Source organism: Etheostoma cragini, chromosome 15 (genome assembly GCF_013103735.1).
Source record: "Etheostoma cragini isolate CJK2018 chromosome 15, CSU_Ecrag_1.0, whole genome shotgun sequence".
Taxonomy (NCBI): Eukaryota; Metazoa; Chordata; class Actinopteri; order Perciformes; family Percidae; genus Etheostoma; species Etheostoma cragini.
This window is the reverse complement of record NC_048421.1, coordinates 2,593,409-2,616,793: the sequence shown is the minus strand read 5'-3', so window position 1 is coordinate 2,616,793 and position 23,385 is coordinate 2,593,409. Positions and strand designations below refer to the sequence as shown.

The window sequence follows — 23,385 nt, the reverse complement described above, 5'->3', positions numbered from 1 at the left end:
ATTCAGTTTACTGTAAGAGAGGAGTGAAGAAACTAGAAGATTTGCACATTCAAGTACTGGAATCAGAGAATTTGACATGACTCAAACCGATTAATCAACTATTGAAATAGTTGGTGGTTAATTTAATAGTCAATCATTGCAGCTCTACTGGACAGACATGGGATGTAAACTGTAACTTGACAGGTTGGCGAAGACATACAACCGCCATGAGGGGTAATTCTAGTTTACATTGTTTTACCTTTTCTATGGCTGCTGCAGTGACCTATTCTCACTGGTATTAGTCATAGACACGTAACCTTTTATCAATTTTTCCATTTAGTGTATTGTTTTTATATTCTCTACACAGCCACACATTCTCACTCTGATACAGTTTCCCCTCTGTGCCTGGAACCCTGCTCCCGCTTGTGTGTCTGGATTCCTGCGGGGCTACCGAGCTTAGCGCTGTGATATTAGAGGTGCCAGCATAAACACACAGGCATACACCCGGAAAACAGCCTTGTCCTGTTGGATTATTGCAGCCTAGTCCATCACAAAGAACCACTGTGGACCAAACGAGCCACCCGACGGCTTGCCATCTGCAATCGATTACATTGCCAAATACTTTCTGCCATATCTCCCGCAACTGCTTTCTCTCTCCTTTCATTGGCCTAAAGGCACCACCCAACAGCACAGGGCTAATTTTACAATCTTGGTAAGCATGCCTTTGTGCAGCACTTGCACTCTGTTTGCATAAACAAAGCTGTGCATGTGCATGTTGCAAGATATCCTCTAAATATGTATATCTAGGGGATAACCCCAGCTCCAACTTAAGATGTGACAATACACACACGATATGTCATCATACTGATGCCACACTTCACACTTTTAAGTTACAATTTTCTCTACAACAACAACAACAAAAATTTCTATTTTAATTTAATTTTTATTTCTAGTATCAAATTATAACAAGGGTTATCTCAAGATTTTTTACAGATAGATAATTCCAGTAATTCCCTGACAAATGATGGAAAGATAATCCTTTATTTATAAAAACTGTGCAAAACAACAGACGCATCCTTTATATCCACTTGTACCTGATTCACGATGCATCGCTACATCGCTAGCCCCAAACCAAGTGTGTAAAATCAATCACTGACCATTCAGCAGCAGCAGTAATAATATGTATTATATTTCCACGGGACCCTTAACAAGTGATCCTTGTTGACAGTAACAGGCGTGGGGAATGGATGGACATGATAAGCTGTGACAGCAGCAGGCCATCTGGGAGTGGTTTCCAGGCAGACTTAATAATAAAGTAGAAAACCAGAGTGGAGTTCTGCTACTTCCTCCACCTTATCTTCATCTCTCTCTTTCTATCTATCTATCTATCTATCTATCTATCTATCTATCTATCTATCTATAAATTCCCAACAGAGGAGATCATATATTTCATAAAACAAGTTGATGACATACAGTACATGCACAAATCTTTTTGCTGCTGCTCACAGGCACTCACTCTGGATCGTAGCATGTCGCAACCTTTGGACAACATAATACATTTTTCATATGGATTTTTTTAAAACTGCAATGAACTAAGATGTAGAGCTGCAAAGGGTCATCTTTGAATTTACCATAGGGCTGGGCAATATATCGATATTATATCGACATTGTGATATAAGACTAGATATTGTCTTTGATTTTGGATATTGTAATATTGTGATATGACACAAGCCTTTCCTGGTTTTAAAGGCTGCATTACAGTAAAGTGATGACTGTTCTAGCTGTTATATTATTTGCCTTTTCCCCACCTAGTCGTTATATTCACATTACCGATGATTATTTATCTTAAATCTAAGTGTGAAGCATCAGTTGTCAACACTACAATATTGCCGCAATATCAATATATCGAGGTAATTGGCCAAGAATATCGTGATATCTGATTTTCTATTAAAATGAATCGCCAACTACAGAAGTAGAAATTCTTCGATTGCGGCTTCTTAAATGTGAACATTTTCTAGTTTCTTCACTCAAATGTGGCAGTAAACTGAATATCTTTGAGTTGTGGACAAAACGAGCCATTTAGGACGTCCTCCAGGGTTTTTGGGGAAACACTGATTGGCATATTTCACAATTTTCTAACATTTAATAGACAAAACAACTAATCGATTGATCGATAAAATTCCTCAATTAATTGATCGACATTAAAAATAATTGTTAGTTGCATTCCTACTGAGATGAACCACAGAGAAAGCACAAGCATTGTAACAGAAAACAAAAAGATAATGGAACCAGACTCCCTCTGTTAGGAATGTTTTTCTGCATGATGATAGTTTCGATAGTTAAAGACAACAGAATTGCGTTTCATTCAGAGCAATTATTGCTAATGAGTTTATGACTGGAATGTGATTAAAGTTTGTTGAGCCAAGCTAAAGAACAATGGTCTGAATGGTGACAGAGCGCATCAGAAGCAGTGATCAGACCCCACGCCTCCTGTCTATTGTGGGGAAATGAGAACACGATTGTGTCTGTGTGTGTTTTTGTGTTTGGCTATTTTGAAGCTGCAGCACATTGTCTGGCTTGACCGCTGTGTTCACTGAACCAAAAGGTAGATTACGACTCACTGTTGCCATGTTCTCCCTCTCCTGCGTGTGTCGTACTGCGCGTAGGGCTGCTTGATTATGGAAAAAATTATAATCTCCCTGGGTCATAGAAGGCTTGTATCATAGGATGAGCCAACAGTTTGTTGTCATTACTTAGAATTCCTCATGGGGGCGGCAAAAACTACGCACTATAGCTTTAAGTTTACATTTTCAGTTTCATTAAATAATTGTTTAATTAATGAATTAATTAATTTTGACTAAAAGATTTTCTTTTTCACTGTACAGTAAACACATATTGGTTCCAAATATCGGTTCCATGAACTACTTATATTCGGTATCATTATTAGCCTTGACAAACCAGTATCGGTCGACCCCTAGTTTGAATGCATATGTCTTTTGCATAGGAGACTGCTTCTTGCTCTCTTTTGCTTACTTGTGTTGCTCTTCTCTTCATCTACAGCAAGCACAAGCTACAAATAGCTCAACCATTGAATGTGCATTAAACCGTCTCTCGCTCCCACCCACTCCAGATCTTATGGTCCCACACTCTTACTCCCGACTGGGAAGTTGAGCCGGGCATTCCCATTCCACTGTCAACACTCATATGTTTCTATGTCTGCTGTGCTGCCATATAGCTGGCACATAACCTTCCGGGCAACAGACAGTTAATGCATTGGAATGAACATATTACATTTCAAAGAGTCTTCTAATTAACCAAAGAATGTTTACTACACCAGGCCAGCACCTCTCCGTGAGAAACACGTGGGACTCGGTCCTCTCTCTCTCTCTCTCTCTTGCTCTTGCTCTCTCTCTCTCACTTTCTATGAATCGCTCAATCTATCTCGATACCCCTCTTTTTCCCCCATACCAGACTTTTCTCATTTCACCCCTGCGTCAGAAGCATTTGAAAAATGTGCTTTGTGGGATTTGAAAAGGGAAAGACTCCAAAAGCCTGTCTGAATGCTCTCTGTAGAGTACAGCTCACACATAACACAAGCCAAACACAAGCCCACAGGACATGGCTCTGAGAAGCTGAATTTAACATCCAAGAGACTCTAACTTCCATGATTATAAAGCAGGCCGTGGTGCTCTATGAATTATGTTAGAGTATCAAAAACACTCAATGTACAGATAAATGCACACAGTCCGTATTCAGAAACTGTGCCTCTAAACGAGCTCCCACTCTCATATCTGTCCGTTAATTTACCGGACATTTCATTGTTTAAAGCCCATTTTTCTTGGCTTCAAACAATTTGCAGTTGGTGTGGGCAAGTGGGTGGCGAAGCGGATGTTAAATAAGGATCAGGCGATGCAGAACAGTGTTATGAAATCACGCTGTGATCGGCCAATAAAAGCATTTTATGCATGTCAAGTTTTTTTTCTCCCTCTTTCACTTTTATATGTTAAGTGTTGATCCAATCACAACAACAGCTGTCAAAGGTTTCCCCGCTGGTTCCTGTGGTCTGAAAGGGGCGAGAGAAAGAGGTGGAGTGAGAGACAAACAGGAGAGGTTAACATGCATCAAGGTGTTAATGATGACAACAGCTTCTTCTCTGCCTTTGTGTGTGTGTGTGTGTGTGTGTGTGTGTGTGTGTGTGTGTGTGTGTGTGTGTGTGTGTGTGTGTTTGTGTGTGTTGGATCTTCTCTCTACCGTCACACGCTCACTCAGGTGGTCCCTCACACACTGCTGTCATTTCCCAAGGGGTGGGGTAAAGCTGATGACAGTCTATTCCAGCCTGTGATCTCAGCTGCCAGCTGCCATCACTATCCCCAAACTGAATCAGAAGTACTGAAACTCACTTAGGATTTCAACTGCAAGCCGTGGGTGACAAGGTGTTATTTAAAGCTGCTAAGCTCCCCATATCTGTGTTCTGTTTTCCTGACTCAAATGTGGCACCATGATGTTTCTCTTCCCTCTGCTGTCTCCATTTTCCCTTTTCATTCCCCTATCTGGTCCCTTCCCACCACTCCCCTCTCGCCTCGTCTGGCCTGTCCCTGTCCTGGAAAGTATTCCCGTGGGCCAGATGTTCAGGGGAACATCTTTTTTAGATTTTATATACACAGCACATGCTATATAAATATAATATATACAAAGCATATGGCCTAAAAATGACAAAACAAACAAACAAAACAAAAATACCCCCCCCCCCTTCCCCCATCCCACAATAGGTCTTTATCTAAACATTTTCAGATGTACTTTACAAGGTACAAATGCATAACAAACCACAAAGATACACATACAAAATCAAATCCTAATCATTGCTAAATTGTGTGCATCCTTCCTAGCCTTAAGCATGACCTGGCCTATCCCATTCATTCTGGGAACAGCAAGCTCCACAGATAGAATCTCCATCAGTGAAAAAAACACCGTTGAATGGAAAGAGCGTGTGGCAGCAGCCAAGTCAGCCAATGATGAACTGTGCTGTATGTCATGTATTTTATTTTTGGACTTGATTTGGAAATTAATAAATACAACGTGGAAAAAACATAAATAAAGAGCTGCTACATTCTCTGGTTTAGATATGAGGACAGAAAACGCTCCTGTGGGTCGTATTTGGAGTGTAGGAATTAACGACCTATATCGCTATATGGTTGTTGCTGTCGATGGCATGTTGCCCGTGACTGTGTCAGTGAGATTTTGGTATCCACCCAGTTGTTCATGCGCTGATAGAGTGAAATAGAGCAGCTTCTCACCTGCATAGTCTACATTGTTGCTTTTGACATTTTTGTTAGTGATTGGCACAAAGGGAGGCTGTATGTTTTACGGTAGATAATAAAACACATACACTGATAACCATTAAAACAGACATAATCTCTACATTTTGACCCCACCACTACTGCCCCTCATTTCCGCTTAATGTCACCTCTGTCGGCCTGCTGAAAACAACGCCTGTTCCACACCCAAGAGGCCCCAGTGCTGGTAGGGAGGGAAACCAGAGGCATCCGAATTCCAGCATACACACACACACACACACACACACACACACACACACACACACACACACACACACAAACTGGTAAACATATACGGTCAGTCAGCTCAGTGTGGCTGTCTGCCCTTCTGTTCGTAGGCTCATAGATGCCTATGAATGCCTAACTAGCAGCTGGATCAACAGCGTTACTGTAACAGTTGAGCAGTTTAGTCACTCACCGGAGGCAAATGGACATATTTACAGAAAAGAAGTGAAAAGAGTTTGATCTATGAGCAAGAAAACATGTCTGTTGATAACCTGATTGTTAAACCTTTACCTGCTGACACTTTTTTTGCTCATTGAAATGATTGATCTTATTGTGTGAAGTGGTTTCCATGGCGCTAGAATATCTCGCTGTGTGCAGTTGTGTTTTACGACTTCTTTTTACGAAGCAAATTGTTAGAGCTTAAGCCCCAATTTGGAAAAAAGTGTCACATCCAGCTTCAAAGACACCGAAGGGTTGAAATCAGGTTTTCAAGCCAACTTCCATTTTTAACACTGTTTTTTTAATGGCAGCATGCTCCTAATCCGAAAGTTCTGGATTTTTGTTTCTTTAATCTGCAAATAAACTTTGAAAAGTGTGTGCAGGAGCATGATGTTGTCAGTGAGTTCCTCTATACGTAATCAAGTCTGCAGAGGATGAGGGGCAAAGGCTGATGTTAACTTTTCCTTTTAGTTATCTTTGCAAATATTAACAAATACATAAAACTTTCTTGATATAATAGAATCAAGAAATACTTGAGAATTTAGTAGTCAATAGTGTCTTTTGAAAGATGTTGTTTTGTGGCATTATGGGAAATGTAGGATCAAAACCTAACTTAATGGTAGCACAATACTAAATTGGAGTTCCCCTTTAACAATGAACTACATAGCTACTTTTTTAAAGTTCTGTATTAAGTCAAGAATGATGTGACATGCACTTACATGTGACAAGATTTCTTCAAAGCTATAAATAGGTCCCCAAGTGCTGTTAATACAAATGTACTAATGTACTAATACTAATGTCTCCTGATACTTTAATGTCTGTCCTCCCCTTTACCTAGACTGTTAGTATTACCTTAATCACTATTAGAAGGATTTATTGCTTTGAAGTTGGTTTATCATATCAAAACTGCTGTTGGAGGATGTAAGGTATTACTCTTCTTCAGCCCTCTACTTAAGTGTGTTTAATTTGCGTCTTATCGTAATTGTCCGGAAGCTTCGAGGTGACAGTTAAACACTGCAGGATACCCACAGACCAGAACACTTCCCAGATCACGCTGACTGTGTGCTACTTCCACTGTCTGGGAATGTGAATGAGCTCTGTCTTACACACACACACACACACACACACACACACACACACACACACACACACACACACACTTGGAGCTTTGTTCCTCTGGTCTTAAATAGCTCTGGACTGTGTCCTCTGCTCTGGGTCTTTATGAGTAAGCAGGCTGCCGTTTTTATAATACCTTTGTCCTGATACAGTCACCATATTTTACTGTGATGAGGGAGTCTTGCGAGTTTGTGATTGTGTGTAGGTTTGTGGGTGAACCTCACCACTTATAGCAGTAGTTAATGAGAGAGAGCAGCTCACCGGCTATCACTCAGGATTTCTTATTGTGTGAAGTGGTTTCCATGGTGCTAGAATTTCTCACTGTGTGCAGTTGCGTTTTACGACTTCTTTTTACGAAGCATATTGTCGCAGCTTAAGCCCCAATGTGGGAAAAAAGTGTCACATCCAGCTTCAAAGACACCAAAGGGTTGAAAATCAGGTTTTCAAGCCAACTTCCATTTTTTAAAACTGTGTTTTTAATGGCAGCTTGCTCCTTATCTGAAAGTTCTGGGTTTTTGTATCTTTAATTTGCAAATAAACTTTGTAAAGTGTGTGCAGGAGCATGATGTGGTCAGTGAGTTCCTCTATGTATTATTAAGTCTGCAGAGAAGGAGGGGCAACGGTTGATGTTAACTTTTCCTTTTAGTTATCTTTGCCGATATTATCACAAGCATGAGATGAATGAGAATATGTGTGAATTTAATCATGGATTGTTTGACCCACATGCAAAGAGTTTACATTGAAACAACAGTTTGCCATTTGCGCCTGTTTCCAGGCCTAAATTGTTCGCAAGATTGATTTAACCAATGCGGGCGCGCAAACCAAAGTGTGCCTAATTGTATATTCCTCAGTATCTACAAAGACTACCAGTATGAGTGCGCCTCTATTCTGCGTGGGAAATTTGCCGCCTCTTAAAAGCATGTGTAAATTAGCCGCAAATGGGTTTTCTCGTAGATGCCTCCTGGGGAAATGGCAGCAGGAATCTGAGCAAGACGAAGATTGGCCAAGCAGTAAGTACTGTGAAAGTATCAAAACGCTCAATCCACAGAGAAAAGCACACAGCATGAATTCAGAAACTGTGCCTTTAAGGACTTTTGTTCAGTTCTAGTGTTACAGGTATACTATATAGGTAGAAAGTGCAGCTACAGTGACATTTCAGTCATTACCCAGCTGCAACGACGGTGCAGAAATGTAAAGAGCGCAGATGCAGAACACCATAGCATGTGAACATGCATCTAGTAGATCACCGGTATGAACCTTAAAAATGAGCATGTAATATAATATAAGGAAGGTGTGAACATCTTAAAGTAGATTACATGTATGTATGTATGTATGTATTTTAAAAACAGAATACTAATCTGAGTTACAGTCTGGAGAAGTATACTGAGGCTGTACAAGGTTAAATTAGGTCAATAATGGGGGGTTATTAACGACTATATAACGACTGGGGCTTTTGTGGAGATGGCGCGAGTGGGGGATTGCTCTGGAATGTGAAGAATGAGTTTTTTTTAATCCTTGTGAGGGATAAATTATTAGCAGCGAAGGAAACCCTGCTGTGCAAGACAGGCCCGTCTTCTACCATGGGAGTCTGAAGTGGGACTGAGTATGTGAGTTTTTGTTTTTGTGCACTCATGAGACACATTGTGTGCAGTTGTTTGAATGGATTAGAGTGCAAACTAGTCGAAGATGTGCACACTGTTTCATAACTTTGTAAACTAATTAAGGATTGCAGTGCACAAATAATTTGAATGTGTTTTCCAGCCTGTCTTGGCTGATTATTTTCAAATCGTCCAATCATGGTTACTCGAGATCGCCAATCCGCCACATTGAACACGTAGTTGGACATTTCTAAATAAACATTTAGATTCTAGATCTATATATAAACATATATATGTTTTTACATTTTAGCTCTGACAGTTAGTTAGTTAAAATTCCAATATATACACCCTAATATCAGTGTAGGAAAAAAACAACCCCCAATCATCCCTAAAATGTCAATATACAGTACAATCTCATCGAACCAATCGTCACAAGCCCTTAGCCTTTTAAGATATTTTTTATGGCTTTTTCCTTTATTAGAGCAGTGGCAAAGAGACAGGAAATGGGGGGGGGGGATGACCTGCAGCAAATGGCCTTGGGTCATATTTGAACCCGGGCTGCTGCGGAGGACTATTCCTACATGAACGCTCTACTGTGTGAGCAAAAGGTCGAAAAAATGTAATTTATACACCAAAAAAAAGGAACCAAAAAAGCGAGGCAAGCACTCGCCTTTGACATTTCTTTTGAGACAATTATGTAGTTGAGATGTAAGTATAGGATTTATCCTGTTAATAACATGTAAAGTTCCCGGGAGAGAAGAGCAGGAAAAACATGGCACAATGTCGTGTTGTTTGCCAGTCTTTTTTGTTTGACATGATAAGTCACATTTAAAACAAGCTCGGGCAGTCACTGATGAGCTGGAAATGACCGTTACATCGGTTGAAAGTGGTAGAACTGCCTGATCTCTATCGTGAACATAAAGTAGAAGTGAAGTATTTCACCTTTCAGTGACCTGTGGGACCAATATTTAATGGTCTGAAAGCTGCCTTTTCCTGTGCTGTCATTAACATTTGTACTTAGCGCATATCCAAACAGACAGACCTGAGGTCTAACCTGAAACTTGATGAATAAATGGGCCAACGTGTTTCCCACTGACATTAACATAAGCCAAGTGATTGGCTGTGAGTTGCTGTGCAGGAAATAAAAGTGTAGCAGAAAAGTTCTGACGAGCTGATCGAATATAAAACATCTGTTAGTGTGGAAAAGTGATTTTGTGTCCAGTAAAGTTCCACTCTGGTCTGTAGTGGTCTGAGTAGTCTGGCTCTGCGCCACTCACGGGGAGAAAAGGGAAATGGGAGCAAAAGCGTGAAAGGGGAAACATAAAGGGGGTAAAGATTTAGTGAGGCAGTAATGAGCTACTGGAAGGGAAGAGCATGCTCAGTTTGATTGGTCCACCCATGCCTAGCCAGCATGGCATCCTGGGTAAATATGGCCCAGCATTTAGTTGCTGTGGTGATCTGGGAAGCAGCAGCTGCCAAGAGGGACAAGGTGGGAGTACCGACCTGATACATGCACGCACTTGCTCACCCACTCAAACAGCACAGGTCACGTTAGACAGTGAAAAGCAAATTTTACAAAACATATCCATCACAAAATAGTTATATACACAGCAAGATGATATAGAATGTAATAAAAGGTTAAACAAGGAACATATGAGATAATAAGATCTAATGTCTGATATCAGTCTGATTGTGTTCTACTTGATGTGTCAGTATGTGTTTATTATAAGAGCACAGTTTTACAAATCTTGCCTTTTGGTTCTGGCCAGTGAAGCCAGTATCTACCTTATGTTGTGTGACCTTAAAGAAGAATCACACCATAAAGAGGAGGACAGTAAAAAGGCATGATTGTCTATCAGGGAGAACTCTGAGTGTGTGTGTGTGTGTGTGTGTGTGTGTGTGTGTGTGTGTGTGTGTGTGTGTGTGTGTGTGTGTGTGTGTGTCTGTGTGTGTGTGTGTGTGTGTGTGTGTGTGTGTGTCTGTGTCTGTGTCTGTGTTTTTATCTTCTTGAACAAGCTTTCCATTCCGTTTCCATCTGCCGGGACTGACCCAAACACATCCTAACCTTACTTTCACAGGTCTATCTAGGTCTTCATTTACTTTACAGTTAGGACTGGACAACATGAAAGTACTTATCATTGTAACGGTATAAAAATATTGTTTTGCAATGGCAAAAAACCAGCGGCCAAACTGCGTTACCACAAAATGTACATCATTTGGACGACTCTTTCCGTTCGGATCCTTGGATATTATGTTCATTTTGCACTAGGGCAAAAGATACAGGTTACCAAACTGCAGGCTTAACAAAATTCTCATTTTTCCCACTTTCAATCAAATTAATGAATAACAACTGATGAGGTGTGTGTGTGTGTGTGTGTGTGTGTGTGTGTGTGTGTGTGTGTGTGTGTGTGTGTGTGTGTGTGTGTGTGTGGAATCACACATTCATCATGTCAGTGCAGTTAATAACCATTAGGATTTAGCATTAGTGCTCTCATTAACCTTACAGTAAGACATGAGCCATGATTATCTGCAGTAGTGAAGGGTCACGGCGCTTAATTGCCGAGCATAATGTGAAGTCAGATTGTTAATCGTTGTAAATGCAACAATTTCAACATTTTCATGCTTGATTTAAAAAAAATATCCATATAAATCTGAGTTTGTTAGATTTTGACAAGTGCAGTATTTGTCACACACAGGTTTTATTTGTGTTTTGTAGTTTAGTATGTAGTTTCATAAGTAGTTTATGTACTTCATATTAGCTGTCTTATTAGTGTTTGTTTTTTTCTAAACTCTTGCCTTAACTTTTAAGTTGTTGTCTTTTATCCCATCCTATTTCTCTTTTTTCTGATTTGTACATGTCTGGAGAAAGTAACTTTTAAATTAAAATCAACACATAAAAAAAAGAAAATAGAAAATTGGATCGTTCTTGAAAGAATAGCGATGCATCTAAGAATCAAGTCTTTTTCCCACCTTTCCTATTCATAAACTCATAAACCTAAGGTTTTGGCTATATACCTTATCATATAGGTATATATGGGACCAAGCGGTCGAAGATGGATGGACCTTATCATATTAACAAAAAGCAAGTCAAATATTTGAAATAATTAAATGAATATAAAGTGAAAATTTAAAATAATGGCACACTTTAAAGATGACTATATGTATCGATAGTTTCACTTTGTATTGATGGTAATGGATCACTGAAGATTGAATCAGTAACGCTCCAGATCGATGATGTATCACCCCTAGTGATCAGATCCATGGGGTCAGCTGAGGTACTCTTATCTCTCAACGTTTTCTTCAGAATGATAAGCAGGGGCACACGGCACTATCTTTACAACATGTAAAAGGCTATACTACCTGAACTTCCTTTTGTTGTTGTAGTTTTTGCCCGTAAAGCCATGGTATCTATTACTGCTCCACAACTCCAAACAAATGACATCTGCTTCTGCCAGGGGGACAAAGCATGTGCAGCAGAGGAACGTGGTGTTTATTAAGGCACTAGAGCAACACTTGAGGTAACCGTATGGGTATTTTTACTAACACCAGTTGTTGGGGGGGAGGCGCTTGGAAGGCCCAGAGTCACACTTCAAATACAAATCACAAAATCACAATTTGGTACAGATTTATTTCCATTATTCATTGCAGATTGCAGCCAAGAGCTAATTTCAGAAGCATGAGGTCACACATGCAAACTGTCTCTCTCTTTAATCATGCAAAGCTGAAGAGATGTTGCTCAGACACTGTTGAGTGAACGTCTGTGTTTTTGTTTTCCTACTCATGATAGGTTACGCAGTGTTACAGGCCTCAGGCCAACGAGGCTGGAGCTGTGCAAGGTCTTGGGAAAATCAACATTAGATGCATATGATAAGCTGCAGGTTTATATAGATGTGTTGCTGTGAAACACCGACAGGAGGAGTAATCAAACTTTGACCCCTGTTGAGGCCTGCATGAATAACTGTTATAAAATCACGATCTTGATTTACCCTGTTTACAATTAAATTTTCAAGTAACTTTGATTAAAAAAAAAAATCATTTTGCAAGCCCACTGCATGACAAATGCTACTACTTTCTTCTGTGAGTTTTAAACATAGACCGTATAAAATAGGTTTTAAAGTCCTCCCAAGCGCTGCGATGCTCTCCCTTCTCTTCATTGGAGCCTCTATGTTTACAGGCTTGTGGTGATGAGCAACGTGCTATGGGTGCCAAAAGAAATCTATGTTTGGTACTGCCAATTAGTTTTGTTTTGTTGTGGTTAAAGCAATTGTGGCAAAGAATTGTGATATCAATTCTAAGCAAACAAATCGTGACTCATATGTTTCCCCGATTGTGCAGGCCTGCCCATGTTTCTTAGGCCTCATCATCACGGGACATGGAGCAAGTTAAATCCAGCAGCTCGTTCATCATTTCCACTATTGCACTCTCATGCAAAACTCAACTGTGCAGACATTTTAGTTCTCCGCATTTGTGTTTGAGCGCGTCTGCATTACATATGCATTCTTTATTTGGATGATAACACAACATTTAATGATACAAGGTATCCCGCTACACACACACACACACACACACACACACACATCCTTGCACAGGAACAAAACATTGTAAAGACTTTTTGAAAACTGACCCAAATCAACAAGGCGGGGGTTTTGTTCTGAACTCGCTTTTTTTCAAAAGAAGAGCAAGGAGACAAAAGGAAACATTTAACACGGACACAGTGGGATATAATCTGCTCCCATTCCTTAACAATTAGTTTGCTGGAAATGACTTGGACCAAGAATTTACTGTGAACTTTTTTGTGATTGAAATATCATCTTCAGGCCTCGTGAATGAAATAAAGCTTGGTCGCCAAAAGTTGCATTCTGGGCAATTTTGAGTAATTAGCATAATACGCTGTTCAAAGTTAGAGACTAACTAACAAATTAACACAGTTGTATGTTTAATGGTGTTTAGTGTTACTGTGTTGTATGTTTAAATTAAGTGCTTGTGGTATTGCGGTTGCATTTTAACGTGCTCATATTATGCTAATTTTTGAATTCATAATTGTATTTAGAGGTTATATCAGAATAGGTTGACACAGTTAAAACACCATATTTTGTTGTACTACACATTGCTGCAGCTCCTCTTTTCATCCTCTGTGTTAGCTCTCCGTTTTAGCTAGAGAGTGAGCCGTCTCACTTTTAGGTAAGGACTACTAGCCAGTCAGAAGCAGAGTATGTGGGCGTGCCACACTAGCAGCTAGGCGAGCATTATAACACGTGTTACAAAGTGACGCATGTTCGTCAAAAAAGTAAAGACTGGACTACAGTAGAGCTGTTTGGAGCAGTTTGTGAACAGTGTTTTCTGTTGGAGATGGTAAATCCCTTTGGGGGGGACTTAGGGCTACATGCACAAAAATGATATATAGCCCAATAAAGGAAAGGGAAAAAGCCAAAAAGCTAAATTTTAGCCCTTTAATGTTTTAGAGAAGCCAAAGACAAATACCATTAAAGTAGACAATAAAGTCTAGTCTTATCTGAAAGCAATTTTTCTTAACTTCACTGTGGGTTGCCCCTGGTACCAAAGGCTCTTGGGTTCAAAACGATAAAAGAAATTGCAATTTCATGCAAGCAAAGAGAGATGTTGCCCATGTGTGACATGTTGTTTACCAGTGGTATATTAAACTAGGACATGTTATCATTTTGACAGTTTCTGTTAGCTATTAAACGTGTCAGTACCCTCTGGGATCTGGTTTTTGTAATTCTTTGTAGTGTGCAGCAGCCTTCAAAGTTGAGAGGTCACACACTTCAGTGGACATAGCTAATCCTGTCATCTGGTCTTCCATCTGAATCCCTCGGTGATGAAAGGTGTTAGAGCTTCAGTTACTAGTCTACATTTCAGTTTATTACACAGCACGGCTTGGTGGGTAGTCGGGATGAAGGAGGCTGAGTAATGAGCTGTTGTCTGTCACATACTGGATTAATGTGGCTTTGGTGTCCACGGAGGAATATTTCAGTGTTTCACATTAGTCTCAGGAAAAATCCACATCAGTTGTGTGCTCCTTTGGGAGTGATCCGACTGCACAGTTCTCCTGTATTTGCGTGTTGCTGCTCTGCAGTGCACCAAGACAAAGACCCAGAGAAGTTGCATTGCATTTGAGTGTTATAGTCCAACAGCTTGGCCACAAAATGCCGTCTTTGTAATTATTGTATGTTTGTAACGGACGGTGAAACCGAAATAAATGTGCTGACTGTGTTTTTCTGTTTTCTCTGAACAGATCGTGAGGACCAATCAATCCTTTGCACGTAAGTACCACAACCCTTAACTCTATTAATCGTCCTCTTCTCCTCTCCAGAGGGCACTTCTCTGTTGGGACAGGTAGTCTGTTCGTTAGGGTGGTTCTGGCAATAAAGCAGCTTAATGGGCTGGAAAATGAAACTGTCTTAAGAGGAAGATTTCACATGCTGCACCTTAAGAGGTTCAAGGTCTCACTTCTTGTCCTCAAAGTATTATTTACCTTACAGTAGGGCTGGGCAATATGGAAAAATCAAATATCACAATATTTTTGACCAAATACCTCGATATTGATACCACAACAATATTATAGTATTGCCTGGTTTCCTGGGTATTTTTTCTCTGTGAAGTAACCCTTTCCCCATCTTCCTCCATGTTCCTCTCCCCCTGAGTCAGTTGGCCAGCTCCGGTCACACTGCTGTTTTATTTAAGGACTAGTTTCAAGTAGCTTTTTGTGGATGTTGGGTTGTGCAGCAGCTCTACCCAACACTGAGGGAGTTATGAGTGCGGTTTGGGGCCCTGTCTTCATCTTCTTTGGCAGAGAGTAATTAAGTGACACACTCTTTGAATGTGGCTTGTGTTGACGCAATGACAAAGACAAGCACAATTGCATAATCTGTCCTAAATTCAGAAAACGACACCCTCTGTTGGTGACAGTGCAGCCATTTTAGCAGTGTTACTGATTATTTTAGCACCAGAGAGGACGTCAGCTGTTAATAAGCTAAATCTAGTTATGTGCCATCAAGCTAAGGTGCTGACAAACAAAATACTGCATAGATTTCTGATGTATCCACATTTAAATTTTACCCTTAGCATGCTTTAGCTTAACTTACAGAAATATAAATAGAGAAATTGACGAGGAAGCACCTTCACGCAATACTAAGTCAATGGAGTGCGATGAATTGTGTTTTCCTCCGGTGTGGGCGGGACTTAAATGCAATCTGTTCATATGTCTATATGCTGCGTCCCAAAGTTAAACAGTTAAACTAGTGACCCGCTGACATATGAGAGTTCTTAGGGAATGATCAACAGAAGATCATTGAGATGTCCTGCCCAAAGAGACCTCGTAACCCTGCATGCTCACAGCTTATCTATAGAAGAAAAAACAGGATAAAATGAGAGGAAAGCCATCTTTTTTTCATAAGGAATATTCCGACACTATGAAACTATGAAGGCATAAAGCCGTAGATGTGGAACTTACTTGACCTGCACATATTCTATGCCTGCCTCCTGCGTTTGAGGACTCGCCCCTTGACTGCAGTGGTCTATGTGCAGTAGAGTTAATAGCCAGCTAGACTAAAGCCACTGGTATGTAGCTAGATGTAGTGTTGCTGGCCTGGTTCCGGTGTTGGCTCTGATGGACTCTGGTAAGCTGACTGTGGGAGCTGTGGATGGATGTGCCTGAACAGAGCTATCATTACAGATGGCTCAAAAGCAGAGCTTGGAAACTTTTGGAGACCCACCAAACCACAGGGTTCTCCAGTAAAACCGGCTGACAGGCAAATGGATGGATTTAAGAAACAACAACATATATCTTGATGGTTGTCCACTCTCTCTACCTCTCTTCTCCTTTTCTCTTTGTTTATTCTTTCCATGACTTCCTTCAATCACTCTTGACCACCTCAATGACTAGTTATTTTGGTTAGGGTTTTATTGTGTTTTGTCTCTACCTTGCTAAATTATGGACAACTTACATGGATTAATTTCCTGTAATGTGGCTATGCCTCACCACAATAGACTGTAATAATATTGAATGAAGCTTTGGGTCTGAAATTGATACCTTTTAATTTTTAGCAGGGGGCAAATTCACTTGCTCCTATAGAAGTCTATGGGAACATTACCCCACTTTTGATGTATTACCTAAATTAACCTTTTCATAATTACTTTGTGGGCTCAATTGCTAGTTTCAAGTCTTCTTCAATAGCATGATGTTCACTTAGGAAATGATTCAACCCCTTCACTTTAAAATAGACGATAAAGCAGGGGATGCTTTAGGACCTTTCAATCAGGACAGAGGCTTAGCAAGGCTAACTATGGCACTGTGTACATTTAAGTAGACCTGAACTTGTTTTGGGGCACTGGTTATGTTTTCAACTTGTCTTTGAATGCTGTCTCTGAACTTTGATCCTATCACTGTGGGTTTTCACTTCAAAGTTAATTGGAACATTTTGGTCACCTAAAAATGTCTTGTTCAGTGTTTGTTAGCACCTTGCCAACCAAGGCTAGCTAGCTAGCACTAGCTGGTAACTTAAGGAAAAGTCTGCTCATTTTCTGCACTGCTGTACATGCAGATGAATGGCAGCCGTACCCGGAAGTCTGCGTTTACCAGCCGGTAAATCTCTCCTGAATGTGAAACTGAAGTGAAAAACAAAGTGTGCTTCATTTCCCTCATTCATTCTTTATTCACTCACACTTTAGCTCCCTCTTTCTGTCCATGTGTATATCCATGCTGTGTCTCCTCTTTTTTTTCAGAGGTGAATCAGGAGCTGGCAAGACCGAGAACACGAAGAAGGTCATTCAGTACCTGGCCCACGTTGCCTCGTCACACAAAGGACGCAAAGACCACAACATTCCTGTGAGAGCCCCCACACACTTTTCCCTCTCCTCTCCTCTCCTCTCCTCTCCTCTCCTCTCCTCTCCTCTCCTCTCCTCCTTTCTTATATCTGTCTGTTAAATATTAAGCCAGCAGCTGATTAGGTTAGTGTAGCAGAAAGACAAAATCAACCTTCCAGCTACTCCAAAGCTCAGTAATTAACATTCTATATGTAATTTCTTCATATAATACCAGGACAAAAACATGTAGCAAAAGCTAAAGTTATAATAATAATTATTATTGAAAAAAAACTATTCCAATAAAAAATATCAATACTTTACTGTAAACTGATATTTCTGTAATGCGTCAGTTCAATAGCCGCATCTACATATTGCACCTTCTACCATCACGTTAAATAAAGCAATCTACTGAAAATAGGACATTCATGTGTACGATCTGTGATATAAAACATCATTTATCTTATGGTAAAAAAAGACAAATACAATATGTCAAACCAAATTTTCAAACAGTCAACTAAATTTTGCACATTTGATTAATTGAAGTCTTCACGATTAACTAATTGCATTGTTTTTTAAATTATGATTGCGATTTTAAAACGATTTATCGCAAATTGACATTTTTTACTCTTTTGTTTTTGCACAGATTAAATGAACACAATTTAACATATTTTATAAGTGAGCTATAGAGAAGCCGGCAGTGGCAGGTGGATTTAGTTTCCTTTGGACAGAGCCAGGCTAGCTGTTTCCCCCTGGTTCCTCCTTGCTGTTGCTTCATATTTACTGTATAGATGTGAGAGTGGTATCGATCTTCTTATGTCACTGTAAAATGTATTTCCCAACATGTTAAACTATTCAATTATTGAACTGTAATTTGATAATGTGTTCCATTCAACATTGAAGTGCATAGCTTAGTTTTGATATTCTGCTGATAGGTTGTGTGTATTAATCCACAGCTAAGCTAATAGATTTCAATCTAGCCTGACTGGTCGCTCTTTCTGCTTCATGTCAACTATTTCCATTCTGCGAGAGTGTAACCAACGCTGGGCCTAGTGTGGACCGGTGTTCTGTTTCCTGTGGCTTGTGTCTTACATAAGCACTTTTGGTTTTAACACTTGCATTTGTTTATCCATAACAAACAGCCCGAATCTCCCAAAGCATTCAAGCTCCAGGCAAGTGTATCTCCCGCTTTCTCAAAAAACAAACAAAATGTGTGTGTGGGGTCCGTTTAGGGTGTTTGCGTGAATGTGCATGCCCTTCTTCTCTAAATCTCGGCCGCTTCCATAATGATGTTGACGGACTAATCTAAGCTTCATGAGGTATGTTTGTGCTGGCTCAGTCTTCTCACATAATTATTAGAAGCCCACTGTATCTGCCAATAAATCAGCAGGCTCATGATACTAAAACACTGTGTTTTATCAGTTGTTGTTTTTCTCTATTAGAACAGTTGGAAATAAAAGTGTTTTATTAGAAACACATGTCAGTCAAATCCAAAAGAATAGGTTTTTAAACCTGTTGGCATTAAGTGCCTGGCATTTCTTGACTCTTTGTAGGTCCAGCAGCCTTCTGTTTCTGGGACTTATACGTCGTGTTTAGGAGAAGCACATGAACTGTGAACTCAGACCACAGCCACACTAAACATCTCTCCTCAGAAGTTTAATGCCCAGCTTTATCTTTATACATTTTAGTGTAGTAACTATATGATACTACATGTAATATGAAGATGTCAAAGATGATGAAACATGATGGCAGTTAGTTAAATCTTTCATTTGTCCATGCATGTTTTTTACTGGTGATATACTTTAGATGCATGTGTGTAGTTAAGAATCCTTCCTTGGATTGTGGTGGCACCTGGATAGCGGCTGCACATGTTGCCTTTGTCCTGCTCGACGACCACTGTTTCTACTATTATTATTTTTATTATTGGTTGTAGTTCGATTCTCATTACTGTCATTGTTGTGTCCACTGTTCATGTTATTCCATAATACCCACTGATATATCAATTATAATTATAATTAATATTCCACAATGTTTCCCATAACTATTCTAACACATTTCTGAACTCCATCCTCTGTCTCTTATTCTTTCTAGATAACTTGATATTTTCTCGCTCACTTCTTCTCAGATTCTTGATTTATCCTGCAGCTGTTTTTTTCCTCCCCTAAACCAAATCCTGATGTTTCTGTGTCCGCTCTAAATTTGATAACTAAAGAAGCAGAGTCTTGGCTGCGACCTATAACCCGCAGCTTTGAGCACACACAATCCGAGTGAATGCTAGTTTAATGTGCTTTGTTTCAGTAGCTGTAACTCAGGGCCTCAGTGCTCCCCTGCCAGAGTACACGATCCACACTCACCTTAATGCTGCTTTCCTTCTGCGTTTCATTACGGCTCCCTATGAGCAGAGGCTAGAGGAATGTAGGGTGAAGATAAGTTGGAGGAGAGAAGAGGAAGATGAAGTAGTGTAGGAGAGGTAAAGCAGACCCAGAGGGGAAAGAGACTTTCATATTTCTCTTAGTGAGAAAGACAAATGGGAATGCCTGTTTATTCCTTAGTTACACAGGGGCGTGTGCACTGGTTACTGTGTTGTTCGATGTTATTCAGAGCCTGAAGAAAATGAGGAGGAGGTTAGTTTCTGATTTCCCTCAGTAAAGCCTGACGTCCATGAGAGATAGGTTTTAAGGGAGCTTTCCTGCATTCTGGTTCCATGCATTCAGACTTTCTATTTAGACCTCTAGCAGAGTGAGAGTCTGAGCTGTATTGACTTTTTTTCTGGAGGATGTGTCCTCATCGTGATGATCATGTCTGAATATCTTCTTTAAGCATGTTGAGTTGATGCTGCAATATAGGGCAGAATTATTTCCCTGCTTTTATTTACAATTTTCTGCAAGATCATACAAAATTATGTTGTTTTTCAGTTGCCACGTTGACATGTTTACATGTTTGACCAGCTCCTTCTTTTTCCTTAATTTTATAATTATTTTACAAGATATTTTTATGGCGTTTTTAGGCCTTTATTTTTGACAGGACAGCATAGGCTAAAAAGGGGAGAGAGAGGGGGAATGACATGCAGCACAGGGCCGCAGGTTGAAAACCTGCGGCTGCTGCATCGTAGACTGAGCCTCTGTATAGAGGTACACTCTCTACCAGGTGAGCTACTCAGGCGCCCGAGGAAGTATGAGATCGGATTGTAGTCATTTAGTGTGCAGATCTTGGTTGTGCGTGGCGATTCAGGACGCTAGTCATTCATCTTTGGATGTCTCTTTATCTGCTTCAAGTTAAAAAATTCACTGTCAGTTTCTCTTTTCTTGCTTTCTATTTAACAACACATTGAAGTAGTGCTATACGTAGTGCCATTTTCTTTCTATGGCTATTTCAAGCTGGTTTATTGCATCAGCCTGCCACTCTGTTCCCTCTTGGCAGTCAGAGTCTAGTATCCTGGAGTCAGTTCAAGACAAGACCTGATGTGCTGTAGGGGCTATTTCTGTTCTGCCACTGCCCTGGCTAGAGGAGATTGTGTCATGTTAGGGGAAGTGGAGGTTACTGGAGCTGTAGGGAACCGCCTATTTACCCAGGTTTTAAGATTTGGGAGGAAGCCATCATTACCATCATGGTGGTAAAGTCTTCGAATATATAGGGTATGTCATCACAACCAAAGGAATGCGCAGGCTGGAAGAAGTTTCTCACTCATCGTCAAGAGATACAAGAACCACTCACTATAGGGCATGTGTCGAAACACACTCGCTGTATTGCCTTTGTGGTTTCACGAGTTTCTGTCAAACTGTTTGGATGTCTTGGCACATTTGACAGAAATCACATTGTACTGCAGTGGCCTTAAGTAAAGCCAACAGAGCCTTGATAAATTGCTTACTTTCCCTAAGATTGGTTTAGCATATTAACGTGGCTCCAATTTTGCTCTTGCTGCTCTGTTGCAAAGAATTGTGTATGTTTTGGCAGATTCAGTACATGTGGCCAGATATAAGAAATGTTAAGCTATTTGGCTTCTTACCTCTCTGTCTCTCTCCACAGGGTGAGCTGGAACGCCAGCTCCTGCAAGCCAACCCCATCCTTGAATCATTTGGCAATGCCAAGACAGTGAAAAATGACAATTCGTCTCGCTTTGTGAGTTCACGGTTCCTGTTTAAATGATCATTTGTTTGATTTAAACATATGTACAGATTGTATCCAGAAGGGAAACAGATTTGTTCCACATTGACTGGCAGGGAGGTTTACATTTGCATTAACAGATACGTAGAAAGACATGTACATGATGTAAACCCAATCCCTCCTGCTTCATGTCATCCAATGCCGTTCTGCCACTATTTCTTTCTGGGATTTTTTAAATGTTTTGGTTTCTGTGGTTACTTGAAATTCTTTGTTCCATTGGTCCTTTAAAATGTTGTAGATATGAGGAGGAAACAATCAACACTTTAAAGGTTTTGAAAATAGACATTAATAATAGAAATACAGTAGGTCATTGAAAGTGACTGAATTTAGACATTTTTTGCAAGAATGGAAATTGAAGATGTTTTAATTTCGGTTTCATTAACATTAGTGAAAAAGCTATATATTATTTTTTCTGTGCTAAGAGTCTGCTATCACTGTAGCACTGTTCACACATTCAAGCCTCTCTTTTTCCTTAAGGTTGTCTGTGATCTTTGGTAAGATTGTTCTCGGACTTTGATCCGTGTCTCAAACTATACCGTGTTGAATTTGGGAATTGGTCCTGGAAAGTCCTTAAATCTGATGTTTAAAAGGTGTTGGGACCCTGTAAGATAAATATGTAACTTTAGAATATTTGATAAAAATCAGGTCAAGTCAATGTCCTGAAAAACCTATTATTTTAAAGTGGACTGATGCGTTACTTTTAATCTATTGCTATATATATATATATATATATATATATATATATGATCTTGTAGTGATGAATCACAGGAATCACAGCAATTATTGCTCTAAGCATGGCCTAAGTTAACAGCCCTAGTGTTCAGTCCTCATGAATCACCGGCTGTCTCAGTGGAGAAGCAATGAAGCCCGGTGGACAGATGGGCGCACATATTCACACACGCTTACGTACACACACACAATAATTCATTGTCAGGAAACCACAGACATGCCTGACATTCTTTCTGACCTGTTAACCTGGCTTTTCCTTATATGGGAATTTTGTTACTCCACTGTCATCTGCAAGAATCCACCAAGTGGTATTTAGAATGTAACAGTGTTCAAAGGGAGAAGAAATATGTGTCAGACAGACTAACACACACACACACACACACAGAGTACAGTACACATCAACATCAAATACTCTGTTTTTAACATGCATCTTGTTTTCCACAGGGGAAGTTCATCAGAATCAACTTTGACGTCACAGGATACATTGTCGGGGCCAATATTGAAACTTGTATCCTTATTCCTGGGACAGGCTGAAGGAGCGGACGCTCAAAGGATTGTTTTAAACACAAGAAAGAAAGCTAAAAGACAGGGTACACATTGAGTTTAGATGTGAGAGCAGTGGTTAGGCTGTACAACTCACCACAGCTTACGCTCACCACAAGAATTTTAAACTCTGTTCAGCTAATTCTCCAGACAAAGCTAGAGGGGACCACGCGCTAAAGAAACCAAGTTTTTACTGCAGTTCCTCATTTTCAGTCAAGTTTATTTATGCATTGTGTCAAAAATAATGGATATGGCTCTGCAGGATAATTATTCTTTGTTGCAAGATTTTGGTCCCCCGTATTCTTCCAAGATCTTGGAAATCAACCTGATGTTCCTTATGAGCCAAAATTCTGCAACAATGGGGTCTTTTTTCTAATATTTACTACAACAGTGAAAGTAAGAGTTTCCTATCAGTTTTTTCATGTTGTATTTTCATGTCTAGACCTTAACCATTGCTGTCAGATCTTCTGGAGAAGTCGAGGGCCATCAGACAGGCCAAAGATGAGAGGACCTTCCACATTTTCTACCGCCTGCTGGCAGGGGCTGGAGAGCACCTCCGGAGTGAGTGTCTGACAACTGCTATAAGGATAAACAAAAGTATCTTAACAATGACAGTGAGGTTTATATATTTGGGCTAGTTTGCTTTAGACAAGGAACAG

The 23,385-nt window shown here is 40.0% G+C and overlaps 1 protein-coding gene across 5 annotated transcripts in view; it reads left to right on the top strand.

Moving 5' to 3' along the window:
* Positions 1–23,385, top strand: part of LOC117957827 (myosin-10) — a 73,499-nt gene that overhangs the window by 21,914 nt on the left and 28,200 nt on the right. For 3 of the 5 annotated variants that reach the window (XM_034893884.1, XM_034893885.1, XM_034893887.1), the window contains 6 exons: positions 14,724–14,751; positions 17,213–17,315; positions 18,433–18,462; positions 21,317–21,409; positions 22,628–22,691; positions 23,189–23,287. In XM_034893884.1, the coding sequence (XP_034749775.1) occupies positions 14,724–14,751; positions 17,213–17,315; positions 18,433–18,462; positions 21,317–21,409; positions 22,628–22,691; positions 23,189–23,287 (417 nt within the window). The remainder of the gene's footprint in view (positions 1–14,723; positions 14,752–17,212; positions 17,316–18,432; positions 18,463–21,316; positions 21,410–22,627; positions 22,692–23,188; positions 23,288–23,385) is intronic. The other 2 variants (XM_034893886.1, XM_034893888.1) reach the window with 1 other exon arrangement.